At 39.8% G+C, this 18,763-nt stretch overlaps 1 protein-coding gene across 5 annotated transcripts in view; it reads right to left on the bottom strand.

Moving 5' to 3' along the window:
- The window catches only part of SOBP (sine oculis binding protein homolog), a 140,795-nt gene that overhangs the window by 113,630 nt on the left and 8,402 nt on the right, over positions 1 to 18,763 (bottom strand). For 3 of the 5 annotated variants that reach the window (XM_081856977.1, XM_081856975.1, XM_081856979.1), the window contains exons 2-3: positions 7,937 to 8,075; positions 3,200 to 3,385 (exon numbers count right to left, since the gene is read on the bottom strand). In XM_081856977.1, coding sequence (XP_081713103.1) covers positions 3,200 to 3,385; positions 7,937 to 8,075 — 325 coding nt within the window. Of the gene's footprint in view, positions 1 to 3,199; positions 3,386 to 7,936; positions 8,076 to 14,097; positions 14,277 to 18,763 lie in introns of those variants that run through there. The other 2 variants (XM_081856978.1, XM_081856976.1) reach the window with 2 other exon arrangements.

Here is an 18,763-nt window from a genome sequence, read left to right as displayed (position 1 = left end):
ATATAAACAAAAGGTCTCAGGGCAGGTCGCAGCAAGTTAAATAAAAAGCAACGTCAATATTATAAAATCATCAAAGCTCAGCAAAAGAAACTGTATGTGAGACAGCCTTCAGCTTTTGTCTCACTGCTCTTTCAAATTCAGTGGCTGCGTAAAATGTCTTGAACTGGCATCTAAGGACAAACAGTGTGGGTGCTAGTCAAATTTCAAGGGGCAGTTAGTTCCAAAGCCCTTTGGTACTGCCATGGCTCTCCTACACAAATCTCAACTTCTATGTAAGAATATACAGAAAAAGACACTCAAGTATTGCTCATTAATTCCCACCCACCTCATTCCTATCTTCCTGCTTTTTATATTTCCCATTTTTTACCAGTATGCCAACCTGAATTTCACTTATATAGCTGACAAGATTGGTACATTGTATGATTCCTAATTTCTTTCACAAAGCATTAACAATGTTCTTTACTACATGTTGAGTCTATATTAGGTCTATTTCTCCCTTCAATTAAGTCAATAGAGTGCAACAAAACTCCGAACAACTTAAACAGATACACATTTGAGCCTGCTGTTATATAAATTCAGCAATTACTGGAATGTATACAACAGTAAATAATAACATAGCAATTAAACACCCTACTGTAGCCATAACAGTTACTTTTGCAGTTTATGAAAAACAGCACCCAATACAAATGAATCATACTTCATATAAACCTTGAGAAATGCCACATGGGAGAGAATTGCTCCAGATAAGAATGTCACGAAAATATAAAACATTTCAGCACAGTCTCTCTAGGGCATATATATTTGATCATATCAAGACTTTCAGAGGCAATAGACAGGATTTAAATCTGAACTGAAACACAGTTTTCCCTAGATGAGTTCATCAACATGACAGGCACATGATATTAATATCACTACTACAGTTGTTTAGTTACACGCTTGATATTAATCCTGATAATCTTCCTTTATATTACTTAAATACTTTCAGACATTCTTTAATGCACTCTACCGCTGAAACACCCAACTGAGGTGAATAGAACTCATACCAATCAATCACTTAAAAATTTACTGTATGAATGCATAATTCATTTGATTAAAAGAAATCGCATGGAATTTGCAGGACATTATAATCTCACACGTAACCTCAGGGAAGTTAATAAATACGGATGTGGTTACTATTGCTCAGATCTGAAGAGGTATCCCAAGCAAAGCCTTCATACAACCTGTCTGCCATATTAGGCTGCAATTGAGGCTAGCCACACAACCGTTAATTATGTGCATCAACTTTCAGCGTAAGTTGTTGGGTTTTTTCCAAACCGGATGGAGAGGTGACTAGAGGAGCTGCAGCTTGTAGGAGTTAGGTGTAACATTACTCAAAAAGGCACAGGATTCTTCTACGTGTCTGGATCTATTGTTCCCAGATGAGGACCACCTGGCCAAAATTAATCACTTTTATGCAGCATGGATTTCAATGAGAGAATTAAGTTTGTGCCGTGATCTCTGTAATTGAAATCTATGACACCTAAAACTGCACAGCTTTCACAAATTATTCCTGTAGGACCATAGGAATACATATTATATTATATTATATTATATTATATTATATTATATTATATTATATTATATTATATTATATTATATTATATTATATTATATTATATTATATTATATTATATAGTATATTATTATATTGTATATTATTATATTGTATATTATTATATTGTATATTATTATATTATATTATACAGATCATTGATCCATCTAGCTCAATATTGTCTACACTGTCTGGCAGTAGTTCTCCAGAGTTTCAGACTGGGATATTTCAGAGTCCTACAAGGCGATATGATGGATTGGATTTGGGACCACTGATTTATTTTAAAATATTTACAAACTGCTTTATACTTAAAAACTGCAAAGTGGTGTGCAAGTATAAATCATAAATACAAAACAAAACATAGGTTTGTGCAACTTTTCTGTGCTAAAATAATGCTGCTAATGATTCAGGGTAATTTTACTCCTCCTCTGGTCAAATCATGATGTCAACATCCCCTACCCCCGAGCTGGAGCAGGACACCAACAAAGCCACATGTCTCACCTTTAAGCAGAGTTTCATTTAACCCTTAAAAAAATGATATACTGCTTTACCTGGGAGAGGAAGGGCCTCCTCTTTATAACTCTGCAGAAGGTATTAGGGACAGCTTCACCTTTGCCCATTGGAGGGCATCATTTTGCAACACAAACAAGTACAGGGAAAAGTAGCTCACTGGGGTGAAGCTGCCAATGTTTTAAAAAATGTACAAGCAAGAATACACACCTCAGAAACATCTTAATTATTTTAAGATAAGACCGAGCAAGAGACTAACCCCCTGTTCTCCCCTTGAAAATACGAAACTAATAGGGATTTTGAAGTTTTAGTTGGCATAATATAAAGGTATTACCCTAATATGGATTATGGAGCAAAGTGAATCCCCACAAAAGCCCCTGAACTCTGGATGGGCTCCTGTGCTAGCAAATTTTATTTGCTTCTGGGGGGGGGACTTATACCCATTTTTTAAGATTCCCCATAAGAGTATATGAGGAACACAAAGCTTTGTTTTATACTGAGTGGCTTGGAACCTGAATTACAGATCAAAATGAACAGAGCAACTCAGAAATAGCTTCAGATTTTCTAAAAGCACAGATACAAGATGAATCTTGGGGCCCTTGCATATCCCTAACAAACACACCACACCTTGACAAGTATCACTACTCTGAAAAGGCTGGGGTGAACAAAGACATTTTTAGAAAATGCTGGCTGCTAAAATATACTATATATCCCACTGTGTTGAAATCATTACCCATCCAAGTTAGTTTCACGTAAGTCCCATTGAAATCAGTGGGATAATTCAGTCATTACTTAGACAGCAAACCTAAGCATATCTACTCATAAGTAAGTCATAAGTGATGCTATTCCCCAATAAGTGGGTTAGGATTGCAGCCCTAGTTCCCATGGGAATCAGTGGGATCTAAGTGCAACTAATTTAGTTTGGCTCTAATCCAATGACTTTTTAAAAGCACTTAGCGAGAGAAACCGTTAAGGGTTTCCATGTTTCTGCAATTCTTGATCAATCATTTATAATTGTAAATAGAATATTTTATAAGGAAGCAGTATCTAACAAGAACAGAACTTCTGCCCGAGGTCATTACAAATTAAGTAATTTACCTGCTGGTGGCTTTATGAAAGGTGGTGGAATTAATGGTACAATAATGGGTACATTCCCATGCTCCTTCAATCCTGCTGGTGAGTCTGAGAGTCCATTTCCTGTGGTAAGCCCCGGATAGCCTGCGTTTATGTTGTAGGATGAAATAACACTGTCTTCAGGTAATTTTGTTTTTGGCAAAGAATTTTCTGTTTAAAAAAACAACAGAATACATATAAACATATAACATATAAAAACTGCTAATCAGATATACTTACTTGGGGACTAACTAACTCAGCATGCCTTCCTTTTGGCCATGTGGCTTGTGGTGTGAAGAATGCAACCTTTTGCAAACTAATACATAGTGATTACAGTGGTACCTTGGGTTACAGACGCTTCAGGTTACCGACGCTTCAGGTTACAGACTCTGCTAACCCAGAAATAGTACCGTGGGTTAAGAACTTTGCTTCAGGATGAGAACAGAAATCGTACAGCGGCGGTGTGGCAGCAGCGGCAGGCCCCACTAGCTAAAGTGGTACCTCAGGTTAAGAACAGTTTCAGGTTAAGAACGGACCTCCAGAACGAATTAAGTTCTTAACCCGAGGTACCACTGTATTCTTAGATACTGAGGCATGTGAGGGCCTAATTCCTTCCTGCCCTTCATTAGCTGGAGGTGGCCAATTTGATGCCTTCCAAGTGTTGTTGAACTCCAACTCCCATCAGCCCCAGCCATCACAGCCAGTTATCAGGGATGATAGGAGTTGTGGTCCAGCAACATCTAAACAGCACCACACTGGCTACCCCTGAAACATGTCATGTCATTAGAATATGACGTTTTATTTGTACTTCTGTTGTATCATGTGGCATTTGCAACCACTAATGAATCAGGCAGGATATATATATATGCCCTTTATTAAACAAGGCTACTTTGAACTTTTTGTCCCTCCTGCTAGGTCTCTGTGGTGTTTGCAGAGTCACTTACTGGCAGCTGTCCTCTCAATCTGTGCCACTGGGCTACTCTTCCTGTCCTACTTCCCCAACTCTCCTATACAGTAGTGTTCTGCATATATCCTTTTACAACTTTAATAAAAGAGAACTATTTTTAAAGTGAATATGTATAGTTTTAAAACCCTCATCTAACTCCTTGAATTCAATTATAATCTTTTAGGTGGTGGTCTCTGTATCTGTCAACCTACCAGAGTCTTAAATCAGTTATAATACGAAGTTAGTTATACTTCCCTGTTGATAGATGATATATTTTGCATCTCAAGGAGCATGGGATGAGATGATCTGTCTCCCATTCACTGGGGGGGGGGAGGGGAAGAGAATCTGGGCCCTCTCCAACTTGAGCAAGATCTTCTGCTTCCCGAAACTTCCTCCTTTCATTCTGTCCTGCTGGTTCTGAGTCTGCTACGGCTCAATAGTTTCAACACAAATGTCTTTTCAAGACTTGGAACCTCTGGGTCACCACATCAAATAAGAGTATGCTTTTTTTCTGAATTAGGACCTCAGCTTTCCTGTCACTCTATTGGCTTTATCCAGACATGCTCATCCATGTGTACTTTGGGTAGGTCCTTCAGCTGGCTGGTTGTAGTAACGAGCCTTTCTTAATTTCTGTTCTGCTATAAGTTTAGCTCACCTGTTGTGGCCCTCTGGCTGTAGTAAAGGCAGCAAAGTCTTTCTCCTTTGACCGATTAGTCCCTTTGCTGGACTCCTATCTAAGACTAGCAAAGTTGTGTTCCAGAGATCCAGAATAGCTAAATATGGATCAATTCCTATTTTTCTGGCTTCGGTCAAAATTCCCTTAACCATTTTGATGGCTGATTCAGCCTTTCCATTGCTTTGGGAATAGACATGTGAATGCTACAAACTCTTCTATCACAAACTGTGGCCCCTTATCCAAGACTACAGTATCTACTACAGTATTCCAAAGCAAGACGAGCAGCTCTTTAGCATCTTCATGACTGACTGAGGTTTAATATCTAGTACTGAAGACCTCCAGAAAACTGGAATAACAGTTGACCATTATCAATAATCCTTCTCTTACCATGTTCAAACTGTAGACCTACTTCCCCCCACCCCACTTGGCTTGGTACTTTTGTTGCCTGTTCCCAGGTGAGTTACAGATTTCACATGGTTCTCTGCCCCTCCTTGTTTCACATATATTGACACATTTTCCACCACTGATAGTCAGTAGCATGGAGTGGCATTAAGGAAACCTAGTAAATTATGACACCATGTTATGAGTTACGTTTTACAGGCAGACAGAACAGAAGGGATCAAGGACATCGAAGTGTGGTAGCCATCTTTAGCAGGAGCACACATTTACCATAATGCCTATTTTGGCCCAAAATCTCACTAAATCAATTGGTACTTATTCGCTAGTAAATGTACTTAGGATTGTAGCTTTAATTAGAATCATCATTCAACAAAACACTGAAGTAAAACCAGTCTTTAAATGTAATAAATTCTTTAAATGTTTTCAATCACACCTTAACTATACCTTAACCAAGCTTGGATCCCTATTTACAGAATACAAAAACAAATATACATACTTAATCCACTGGCATTAACATTACCGTATACACATATTATCAGATATTAATAACTAAAGCTAACAATAAAATATTATTTCAGGGAAAATAGAATTCCTTAGTACATGCACTCATTTTTGTATTCCTTTTATTTCCCTTTAACTTGGATTCAGCTTGCGGCAATTCATTACAATTGCTTTTGCATTTTTCTTTATGACTGCACTCTTAAAATGAGCTCTCACTTTGAATCATAAAAACCATTTATTTTTTCTATGTGTATTCTGTAAAATGAATACTGCTTCCAAGGTGTCCAGTGTCCTCATTTGTAACATGAAACACATAGCATGGACCATATGTTTATAATGATATAATTTATACTGGGTGAAATATTCTATATGAAAACTGTTTTCTGCAGATAAAGTTTCTGAGTTACTTTATTGATTTTATGTGGATGGTGACCTCATTAAAACTAAATATTGTGAAAAGTGCATACATTTTTGTTTCTCCTTTTCAACACACACACATACTTATAGAATGTTATATACTGCCCACAATATCAATAATTAGTGCTGAGCCAAAATTATTGGCTTGGCGATCTTACAGAGCAAAAGTGGGGGAGGGATTCATATGAATGTGAAATGTGCCCAGAAAAAAACTCCACATGTGCCTTTAAATTCTCTTACCTGTGGCAGTCTGCAACCACCACAGCCACAGAAGCAGAGAGGTGTAGTGCAGATTGCCATAGAAGGGAAGTTACCAGACTGAAGAAATGAAGAGCACAGCCATATGTGCTGGTGAACACCAAGCATTCTACGTTAATGATTACTGCTGCTGGTCAAAACCTTTAAAAGCACAGCCTGGCCACATGGAACAGACCAAACAGACACTACAAAAGGTCTACTTCAATGCCCAACATTGGGCAAGTGAGTATTGTCTTAGTGATTAAAATATATGCCCCCAACAGGTTGATCTCTAAATGCAAACAACAGAAGGTGCCCCCAATGGGGGAGAAAACCTGAAGCAAGAGATTTAAAATGCCACCTACTGGTCCTCTTTTCTGTCTCTCTACCACTTACTTACTGCCATCTACAGAGGATCTGGCTGGGGAAGTGTTATCTGCTGCTGCAGTAATCAATAATTACTCTTTTTTGTTCTTTTTTGTTTTTTAAAATGTTTTTATTAAAGATTTTATTTGGTTAAAAGAGTACATAAAGGTAAAGGTAAAGGGACCCCTGACCATTAGGTCCAGTCGTGGCCAACTCTGGGGTTGCGGCGCTCATCCCGCTTTATTGGCCGAGGGAGCTGGCGTACAGCTTCCGGGTCATGTGGCCAGTATGACTAAGCCGCTTCTGGCGAACCAGAGCAGCACATGGAAATGCCGTTTACCTTCCCGCCAGAGTGGTACCTATTTATCTACTTGCACTTTGACGTGCTTTTGAACTGCTAGATTGGCGGGAGCAGTTATGCCCACCGGTACTATTTCATCTATGACCCACTTGTAGCGCACAAATGATTGCAAGGTGTTAGCAAGAACTGCAACATGTGGAGCCACAGTTCTAAGTTTTACTTCCAGCTGATAATGGAACAGCATTTTCTGTGTAGCAACCTAAAGCCCGAGTGCAGAAGCACCTGAAGTTGAAGTAAGGAGTCAAGGAGAAAGTCAGAGTAAAATAGAATTACACACAAATGAAAAGACTCTGTGGGGGGTGGGGGTGGAGGCATAGATGTGGGCAGGCAAAGGAAGCCTGGAAGACTTGGAACTCTTGACCAGAAAACAAAGGTGCATTGTACTGTTAGATCTAAAGTCTATCTGAGGCAAGTGTCTCCTACTGTTGCTACAACGTTGTGACATAGCCACCCTAAGGAGACAATGAGGAGCACTAAGAGGTAGGCCAGTTGTTTTGGCTGCAGGCTTCTAGAAAACTTGTTTTCAAGTAAGACCTCTCTAAAAACCTACTGCTAGATTTCACAGCAGCAATGTTCAACACAAGACTGCTTTTTCTCATGATTTTTCAACCCATTGGCAGCTGCTTGAATGGTGCCTTCAGGAGAGTTGATTCTTTCAGGAAGAAGTACTACTGTTGCAGATTTATATATGCATAACTGTTTTGTACTCTTTTGGATTTTGTCTGCTAGAAGTCACTGGCATGTGAAGTCACCTTTAAAACTGATAAAATAAACAAGAAAACTAACATATTTGATCAAAGGGACATTAAATGTCATTACCTTTGAGAACAGAAATGTGCTGTCGGCTCTCCCCATCTGCGGGGTAGTTCCTGAATTCAATATCTTCTCCATCTTTTAATTCAACCTTATCATAACCATACCAGCCAAGGAGCTCATTCATGGTGTTTTCTGCAAAGTTCTGAAAGAGAAGAATTGCCTATTTATTTATGCAATCAATAATCATTTGGAACTTAGAGATGAATGCATAAATCGAAATCTATTTGCACCGTACCGTGAAATAGCAGGTTTGTCCCACCTCCTCTAGACTAATGTTCATTTATCAAGTCACGTACACAGACTGTAATGCATTTAAATCTTTGACTGACACATGTAATTATGACAGACCTTCACAAATTTGCAATTTAAGGAAAAATATGAGGGGGAAGAGAGCTATTTATCATTTTTTGTACAAGAATTGATAGTCAGTGATATTTTTAGCACATATTTTTTTCACAGCATTTTATATCCTGTGCTACCATAAAATGCTTTAAAGTGCCTCAAGAAAGTGGCCAAAGAACAATAACTGATTTACTAGTGCCTGAGAAACAATTCAGCTATGTTACAGCCATTCAAATTGACTACCCTGAGGATGACACAGAAGGCGATGAAATACAGGCTTCTTCGCTTGCTGGTGGGGCCCTCAGTACCTCCCCCCCGGGCCACCCCCCACCGAGGGTGTAGGTTTCCCATGCAATACTTTTTACAAAAATAATGGAAGTATTAATTAAGAGAGATTGATCTAACACTGGAAAAGGCAATTCAAACATGTCACAGGCAGCAGAAATGGCATAGAATACATGGACATTCCGATAAACAGCAGCACAGTACAGTAGAGCAAGCAACAGTGAATGTAATCAGGAAGAGATGAGCATTTGGAGTACAAAGCCAGTAAAGACAGAAACAATTAATTACAAAAACAGTGAAAGAGATATAGCAACAATATGAGATTAAAAGGTGCCAGTGTTTGTATAATCTGCAGCAGATGTAACCATTTTTTTTTCCAAAATATGCCTTGGAAAGTGCATATGCTGGCTGCAGAAGGATACTTTGTAAGCAAATAATGATTTTAAAATGCAATCACAAAAGAGACCCCAAAGCACAAAAGACTGAACCATTAACTTAACCACTAATGACAAGTATATGGCAGATGCAGGAATACAGTACAGGCAAATCTAATGCTCCAAACAAATATACAGAGCTATAAGTAAATACTAAATATTCAAAAGTGTCTTTAAAATATTTAATTAAGGAAGAATCCCAGTTTCAGGAGACTGTGCTCTGACCGTTACATACAGCAGAGGGAAAGAAAATGCCGACACTTGCACAGTAGCCAGAAGAAAACATCAGTCACAGACCTGTGAAGACCTTAGTTCTGTGAAGAATTTTTTTGAAACCTGTACTTAATTACTGGTCAAGGATGTCTTTCAGTGAATTCCAAAATATGATTTTATGAAGATGTGGTACCAGTGATGCATGGCATGCGGATTATGCACTCACTACTACTCAAAGGTGACTATGAAGTGTAGCGCTCATCTCACTTTTCAGGCAGAGGGAGCCAGCATTTGTCTGCAAACAGCTTCCTGGATCCTGTGGCCAGGGTGACTAAACTGGTTCTGGCGCAATGGAATGCCGTTTAACTTCCTGCCACAGCGGTACGTATTTATCAACCTGCACTGGTGTGCTTTTGAATTGCTAGGTTGGCAGAAGCTGGGACAGAGCAATGGGAGCTCACCCTGTCGTGGGGATTCGAACCACCGGCCTTCTGATCGGCAAGCCGATTAGGCTCAGTAACTGAGAAGGGAATGCTGGTCCTGGCCACTAAGTTTATGATTTTATTTATTATCACAGCTTCAGTGATGAAACTGCAGTCCATCAAAATACACTCTGGATGATTAGGATGACAAGGGGCTGTAGGGTGGAGAAGAAGAAGAGGAAGTCTGATTGCACAAGCTTACATAAGGTTGCATTTCAATCACTTTCTAGAGAACTTGTTCCACCTATAAATGCTCAGTCTGATAAATCAGAACAAATATCAAACATTCATATAAACCAAATAAAGGCTTATCGCCCCATTTCCCCAAATTTATATCACAGATAGAACTGAGATAATCAAAGATTAAATGCTACTCTCAGTTATACAAGAAATAAGTAGGGGCTTGCTTTCTACTTTTTACGTTACTCTAAATATATATTTAAAGCAATAGGTTATGTGTCCCAAGAAATCAGTCATAAGAGCATACGCATATTACAATAATTACCTATTGGACATCTCAGTGGTATTTGTAAAAGCCACACAAATTGTGGTCCCCACGGTCATGAGGAAGAAAATACTACACCATGTGCATGGACGTGTAAGAATGACCACATCTCACAAGAGAACTAAAGTAATTGTATTCTGGTCACAGATTAGCAGATCTATTTGTGAGGAATTGTAGAATGTGTAAGCAATGCCAAGATTTTCACAGGAAAAAAGCAATACCACATGAACAACTAGCAATTCATTAGGATAAAACTGAAATTGATTTGTTTAACCTAATAGGACTTAAACATCTGTTGGCAATGGACTGAGTACTTTATAAATTTTCCAATATAGCCACTTTTGTACCCAATGCTGTTTGTCCATAGATGGAAGGAATCTGTCAGTGGAACAGTGTAGGGAGGGAGGCCTGTGTAAAGCACTTGGTACCTGGCGGGGGCCAGCTTAACACACCTGGGGCTAGTGTACTCAGCTGTGCCCCACATGGGCCTGGAGGAAGACAACTGTGTACCCCACAATGTCCCCCTAAATCTGCTCCATAAGGTTTCTCAACTGTCTAAGCATATTTAGGGGCCTGTGGGGAGAGGGAACCTAAAATGTATTTCCTTCTTCATTCCATTGATGGTTTTCTTCCATTAGTTAAAGAACAGCATTGAAAGCCACTCACAGGTATACACCACACAGCAAAATATTGTTTGTACTTCTACAAACCCTGGGGTTTCCTCAACCATAGTAATACCTTCTCCTTGTTTCTCAGTAGCCCCACTTCAGCTGCAGCCATGCTAGTACTCAGCGATAACTTCACTATTACAAGGAGTGATGCAAAAATCACTAGGAACCCAGAAAGTTAATAGAAATGTAATAACCTTTAGCATATAGACCATTAGGCAGGGCAGCTCCTCAACATAAATTTCGTTCATTGTTTCACTGAAATAAACATAGGCTGTAAGATAGTTGTACCACTGTGCTCACCCTCCACATTTATCTGGTGTGATTACCAGTAACTTCCTATAGGCCTGTTTTGAAGCTAGTTCTGTACTGACTCAGCAAAAAGAGGACATAGCTCAAGAAAAGGCCCATTCATGTCCAAAAACTTTAAGCACTGTTTTCTCCAGATGTTCTACAGTTAATAAAGCATATGTCCTTAACTGACCTCCTTCATTGAGAAAACAATATCAATCCCAGGATTTCAGCAGGAATAACATGCTATAAGGGTACACAGTAAATTACTATTTATGGCTCAGCCTAAAGCCTTGGGATACTGTAAGAAATTAATCTTCCTATGGTGCAATCTACTCTGAACCCTCAAGAAAGGGAGGAGGACCACACTTAATAAAGCTGGTTCTTAAAACAAGTGTTAACATTTAATTTTATTTATTAAACAAAATGTATATACTGCTTGCTTGATTAAAATGGCCTTCTAAGCAGTTTGCAACAACACAGAATAAAACATTGAAAGTTATTGATTAAAAAACAGTTAATATCTGTATTCAAAATATTCAAAGTGTGATAACAAGCAGCAGTGGCTTAAAAACAACAACAACATGTAATTTCTACATGTCTGGATAAGTTTGTCTAAGCAAAAATGTTTTATGCAGGCACCAAAAAGAGTAAAACAAAGGTGCCTGTCTGCCTGATGTCAATAGGGTTGCCACACAAAAAGATAATCTCTCTGCTCTTGTAAGAAATCTAAGTGGCGCCTGTAACAGTATTGGTTCCATAGATCAAAGTGGCTGAGGAGTGGACATATATGGACTAAGGCAATCCGACAAGTAAACTGGTCCCGAGCTCTTTTATATGCTAATAGTAACACCTTGAACTTGTCCTGGTAGTAAATCGACAACCAGTGCAAATCTCTGAGCAAAGGTGTTACATTCTGACAGTGTCACTCCTGGCAGCAACCGTGCTGCAGCATTCTGCACTAATTGCAGCTCCAGATGAAGCACAAAGGAGTGCATTGCAACAATCCAACTCAGCTTACTACAATCATACATTGGCCTGAAGACACTTTCCTGCTGCAGTTTTGGAGCTGTAAGTGCATGCCAAAACTTAGCTCATGAGTAGCTTTATTAACATTACTGACACCATGCAGATTCTTAACATTAAACATATATTTAGGAACATTGCATGGCCAAGGCTGCAGTTGTTGAAAGACAAAGTTTACACATAACTACATAAAGCAGATGTATAAAATAAATACAAATTGTAATCTACCATCAGCAACACTTTTAGCAGCAAGGTAAAGAAGCCTTTTGCTTAAACAATTTAACAGCCCTCTCACCACTATTCTGTGATGTGCAAACTTTCCCCAGAGTGTCTCTTTCAATGTTCTTGTACAACTTAAAAATTTAAATTGTGCTAATCAGTGAATACAGGCAACACCTAATCACATGATAAGGTTTTCCACCATGTGGTTGCTTGTATACACACAAAGGTGGTATGTATCTTCATGGTTAAATTCTTATTTCTTTTCCGAGTGTGGTTATGTATTCTGAAATATTTTAATCAGGAGTGGAGTACCTTTTTCAGTCTGAGGATCACATCCTGCATGTACAGTCTTCCAGGGGCTGTGCAGCAGTAGTGGGTATGGCCAAAGGGGGAAATGGGTGGGGCTACAGGAAAAGGAGGTGGGGCAGTAGACGTGACTCTTACCTATGTACTATAGGCTAGATTCCACCCATGCAAACACCAGAGGTTTCTAAACACCCATGCCCATTTCTCCATCCAGGTAAGCAAGTGAAATTATCACAGTCCAAGGACACATTTCAGCCACACCAAATTACTCAAGGAAGAAGTGGGGCAGGACTGTTGGGGGGGGCTGGGAAGAAGGGGCATGGCCAGGGGAGAATCCCAAAGGCTGGATACAGAGGCCTGGAGGATCGCGTTTGGCACCCAGAACTGAGGTTCCCCAGCCCTGATTTAAATGCATTCTGTTCACTGAGGTTTTGCTGAGGAGCATTTTAAAAAAAATGATAAACTTTACAGTCATGCCTCTGAAGTTACTGTACCCTATATGAACATTATTGGGAGGGGAGAGTTGCCTTAGATCTTTTCGTTGCAATTGTGGTTTGCTCACATGTACATACAGACAGTGACCATTTTAGGCACATCCGATTTGTGCACAACTGCACACGCATGCATTGCACCGCACCCAGAAGTGACCCGAAAACATCATAAAAAAAGGATGGGGTGGAACAGGGTGTTTGCAGGCTTTTTCAGTGGTGTTTCAAATATATGCAATTGCACTTAAACATGCAGTGCCTTGGAACATAACCCCCACATAAATTGGGAGTTGCCTATACCACAATGGAAACAAATTAAGGTTAAAAGAAAAACTAAAATGATGTTCATTTTGCTCTTAAAATTCAGTAAAGGACTTCACAGCAACACAATCTCCTTATTATTTTTTTTAAAAAAGAAAGCAGAGATTAGAACAGATTAACCATCAGTTTCCCTAAACAAAGAACTAGGAAACAGTGATAAAAGACTGCAGAAATGCACAGTGGAACAGGTAGAGCCTTCACTCCTTAGCAACAGAACTTGTCAGCAATCAGGAATGGAGCAACAGCCACTACAGAATAGTCCAAAACCAGCCATAGTCACCTGTACTGCTAATGATGACCCCACATCATTAGTGCTAGCCTGAGAAAATGTGCCCAGAGTCTCCATGGAAAATTAGTAACAAAGGTATATTCCCTGGAAAGCTCTTCCATCTGACTGTAGTGTACTGTATGTAGAAAATCCAGGTTAAAAGCCTGGCTCAACCAAGATAGTAGGATACCAGAAGCTTCTGATTCAGTTTAATTGTAGTTTAGTGTGTTTAGATTGAACCCTAAACTGTGGTTAATCTTAACTGTGATTAGTTGAAACAAGCTAGCTTCAAACTATAGTTTATGACACGTACTTCTGATCTCCATGTAACTGCACCAGAGGAGGACGGGCGAATGCATGTACCCAATGTTTGCTAAGTCTTCTTTAACCTTTCTTAGCATTACTTATGAATGCAATCACGATCCCTCAGCCAAAACTGCCACGCAGAATAGCTGTGATGGTGCAATAGCCTTGTTCACATATAGCGCTAAGTCATGATTTGTTAAGCCAAAGTGTGGTTTGTTTGAACATCCGGCCTTAGCTCAGCAGATTAATCATGGATTGTTGCATGGCAACAAACAACAATGTGAAGTCATAGCTTTTTGGCTTACAAATTGTGACCTATTTTAACAAAGGCTTAGCACTGCATCTGAACCCAACAGACATGGGTTGCTTAAACATGGTTTGTTTGGCAACGCTACCAAAGACACTTACCAGCCTACAGATGCATGAGGCAAGAGCAGCTAGAAACCAGTGGACAAAAAGCTTTCTTTTTTGCCCCTCTGTGAAAGGAACAAACCGTATTTAAAACAAGCAATGGTTTAGCATATTGTGCAAATGCAGCCAACATGATACCCCCCCCCCACAACATCCTGCCATTCTTGGAGGAAGCTTGGGATTAAATATAATTGTATATAGAAATCATATTATATCATTGGGACACCACTGTGGTAAAGCAATGTGCAATGAATTATGCTTAATGGATACTGCCAGGACCACAATATGGAAAGAAGTAATAGAATTAATACAAATTTAGTTAAAGCTTGGATGTGTGGATATAGAAAGTCCATTGAGAAAAAATATTTTAACGCAATATCTAAGAGCATAAGAAGAAGAGCTTGTGTCAGGGACTGGCAGTACTCCTAAGAGTGTGGGGTGGAGGCAGGGGACCAAGACAGTAACCCAGGAGAGGGGACCAGTGATATATGAGTTTGACAATGCCCGCAAGGTAGGAGCCCAGGGAGGGGGACAAGTCAGAGAAAGGTACACCAGATGTGACAGAAGAAGAAGAGGCTTTTCAGCCAACAGACAGGTCAATAGACTCCCCACTTTCTCCCACACCGCTGTCTCCCAGGACCAGGAGGGGCTTCAACTGGGACACCATGGTCTCACTCCTGGTCTGTCACCTCCCGTTCAGACCCCATAAGCATATATGGTATATGAAGTTACAGATAGGTAGCCGTGTTGGTCTGCCATGGTCAAAACAAAATAAAAAAATTCCTTCCAGTAGCACCTTAAAGACCAACTGAGTTAGTTCTAGGTATGAGCTTTCGTGTGCATGCACACTTCTTCAGATACACTGAAACAGAAGTCACCGGACCTTTCTATATAGTGAGAAGGTGGGGAGGGGTATTACTCAGAAGGGTGGTGGGAATGGGTGATTGGCAGATAGCTGCGATGAGCCTGTTGACGACTCTTAACGACTGCAATAGGTCTAACAGGAAAAAGCAAGGGGTGAGAAGGTGAAAAATGGCTTTGTCATGTATAATGAGATAAGAATCCAATGTCTTTGTTCAAACCAGGTCTCTCCATAGTTTTAAGTTTGGTGATAAGTTGCAATTCAGCAGCTTCTCTTTCCAGTCTATTTCTGAAATTCCTTTGTAATAGAACAGCTACTTTGAGATCTTGTATAGAATGTCCTGGGAGATTGAAGTGTTCTCCTACTGGTTTTTCTGTCTTGTGGTTCCTGATGTCGGATTTATGTCCGTTTATTCTTTGGCGTAAGGTCTGGCCTGTTTGTCCAATATAGAGAGCTGAAGGACACTGTTGGCATTTTATGGCATACACAATGTTAGACGATGAGCAATTAAATAGTCCCGAGATGGTATGTGTGATGTTGTTGGGGCCAGTAATGGTGTTGTCCGGGTGTATGTGGCAGCAAAGTTGGCATCTGGGTTTATTGCAGGCTCTGGTGCCAGTGTCCGTGTTAAGTCTGGTTATAGTATTATTGTGGGTTAGGAGTTGTTTAAGATTGGGGGGCTGTCTGGAGGCAATGAAAGGTCTTCCTCCCAGAGCTTGAGAAAGAGAACTGTCATTGTCCAGGAGAGGTTGTAGATCTCTGATGATGCGTTGTACTATTTTAACTTGGGAGCTGTATGTGATGACTAGAGGTGTTCTGTTATTTTCTTTTTTGGGTCTGTCTTGCAGCAAGTTCTCTCTGGGTATCAGTAGAGAGAACTTGCTGCAAGACAGACCCAAAAAAGAAAATAACAGAACACCTCTAGTCATCACATACAGCTCCCAAGTTAAAATAGTACAACGCATCATCAGAGATCTACAACCTCTCCTGGACAATGACAGTTCTCTTTCTCAAGCTCTGGGAGGAAGACCTTTCATTGCCTCCAGACAGCCCCCCAATCTTAAACAACTCCTAACCCACAATAATACTATAACCAGACTTAACACGGACACTGGCACCAGAGCCTGCAATAAACCCAGATGCCAACTTTGCTGCCACATACACCCGGACAACACCATTACTGGCCCCAACAACATCACACATACCATCTCGGGACTATTTAATTGCTCATCGTCTAACATTGTGTATGCCATAAAATGCCAACAGTGTCCTTCAGCTCTCTATATTGGACAAACAGGCCAGACCTTACGCCAAAGAATAAACGGACATAAATCCGACATCAGGAACCACAAGACAGAAAAACCAGTAGGAGAACACTTCAATCTCCCAGGACATTCTATACAAGATCTCAAAGTAGCTGTTCTATTACAAAGGAATTTCAGAAATAGACTGGAAAGAGAAGCTGCTGAATTGCAACTTATCACCAAACTTAAAACTATGGAGAGACCTGGTTTGAACAAAGACATTGGATTCTTATCTCATTATACATGACAAAGCCATTTTTCACCTTCTCACCCCTTGCTTTTTCCTGTTAGACCTATTGCAGTCGTTAAGAGTCGTCAACAGGCTCATCGCAGCTATCTGCCAATCACCCATTCCCACCACCCTTCTGAGTAATACCCCTCCCCACCTTCTCACTATATAGAAAGGTCCGGTGACTTCTGTTTCAGTGTATCTGAAGAAGTGTGCATGCACACGAAAGCTCATACCTAGAACTAACTCAGTTGGTCTTTAAGGTGCTACTGGAAGGAATTTTTTTATTTTGTTTTGACCATGGTATATGAAATTAATTAACAGTTTCTGATACAACATACAAAATTGGTGTGGTGATATGCATTCTATGGTGGCTGAGAAATAAGTGGTGCTGGCAGGAATAGTATAGGGTAGCCATGTTTCAAACAGGGAAAATCCGGACAGGAAAGTTGTTGGGAAATTACATTTTTTGAGCTTTTTTATGGAAAATCAGCAAAAATGGAACATGGGCTGCCATATGTCCGAACTTTGCCGGACATTTTTGCTGATTTTCGTCCAGACACTGCTAGAGACAACAGTATTCCAGATATGTCCAGGAAATTCCAGACATATGGAAACCCAAACTGAATAGTATAGAGTAAGTAGCATATCCATTATTGCCTCTTTTAGGACTACAAAAAAGAAGCAACAGCAGACAACTTAAACAAAATATTACAAAAATAGTTACATATTAAAATGTTGTTTTACTACTCATATATATATAAATCAATATCAATTCGGTTTCCTTCCAACACACTCTTCCTTTTTTGACATGCATTCAGAAGGTTACCATTATTGCTATGATTAAGCATACTAAGATGTTATAGAAAGAAAAATAAGATATGCCATTCTGCCTGAGGAAAAGAAGAGAGAGAAAAAACAGAGGTGCTAAAACAAGAAGAGGGAAGGAGGAGGATTGGCTCTGCCTTTAGGCTCACATGCTCAAGCAGCATGTTTTGGAGTAGCAAAAAATTATCAGTTGTTTATATTATTGCAGTCTTTCTACCAACATGGGAGAAATGCAATTTAATGGTATAGTCCTAGTGGTGCAGCAATAATGAAACTGCTAGCACATTTGCAAAGCTAAGCAGACTCCAGTATGGTTTCAAATTGGATGGAGGATCGCATGCTGAGCTTCCTGCATTGCAGTGGGTTGGACTAGATGTCCCTTGGGGTCCATCTTTTGCCTAAAGAACCAAAATGCGTTGTGGCTTTGGTAGGCAGAATGGATGAATAAGGGGAGCTGATCAGCAGTAGAACAGACTCCCATGAGAGGTGGTGGACTCTCCTTCCTTGGAGGTTTTTAAGCAGAGGTTGGATAGCCATCTATTATGGATGCTTTAGCAGAGATTCCTGCATTACAGAGGGCTGGACTAGATGACCCTTGGGGTCCCTTTCAACACTAAGATTCTAAGATTCCATGATAGCTCTGGTGGGGTATCTGCTCATGGCAACAGTAGCAAAGCACTGGGGAGTCTGAAGGAGGTGACAGTCTAATTGGTATTATAATGTATCGTACCTTGCATTGGTGAAGTTGACCCAACATTATGGGAAAATTGCAATTTACAGAATACATTATAAATATGTTATAGCCCCTTTTGCAGCATTGTTTTGCCTCTCTTCTACATCAATAGCAATACCCATATTTTCTGCAGAATAAGTAGCTGTGATTCCAACCCTCAGTTATCCAAGTGTAGATATTATGTGCTGTACACTTATTTATTCTGGGTATTTGAAATACTATTTTTCCTTTTCGTGTGATTTGTACTTCTCCATGTTGAAGTATAGATGTTTGGATGCATGCCTGGAAATCAATAAAGATTGTTGT

Source organism: Podarcis erhardii (genome assembly GCF_964252035.2).
Source record: "Podarcis erhardii genome assembly, chromosome: 3".
NCBI lineage: Eukaryota > Metazoa > Chordata > Lepidosauria > Squamata > Lacertidae > Podarcis > Podarcis erhardii.
This window is presented reverse-complemented; position numbering and strand designations above follow the sequence as displayed.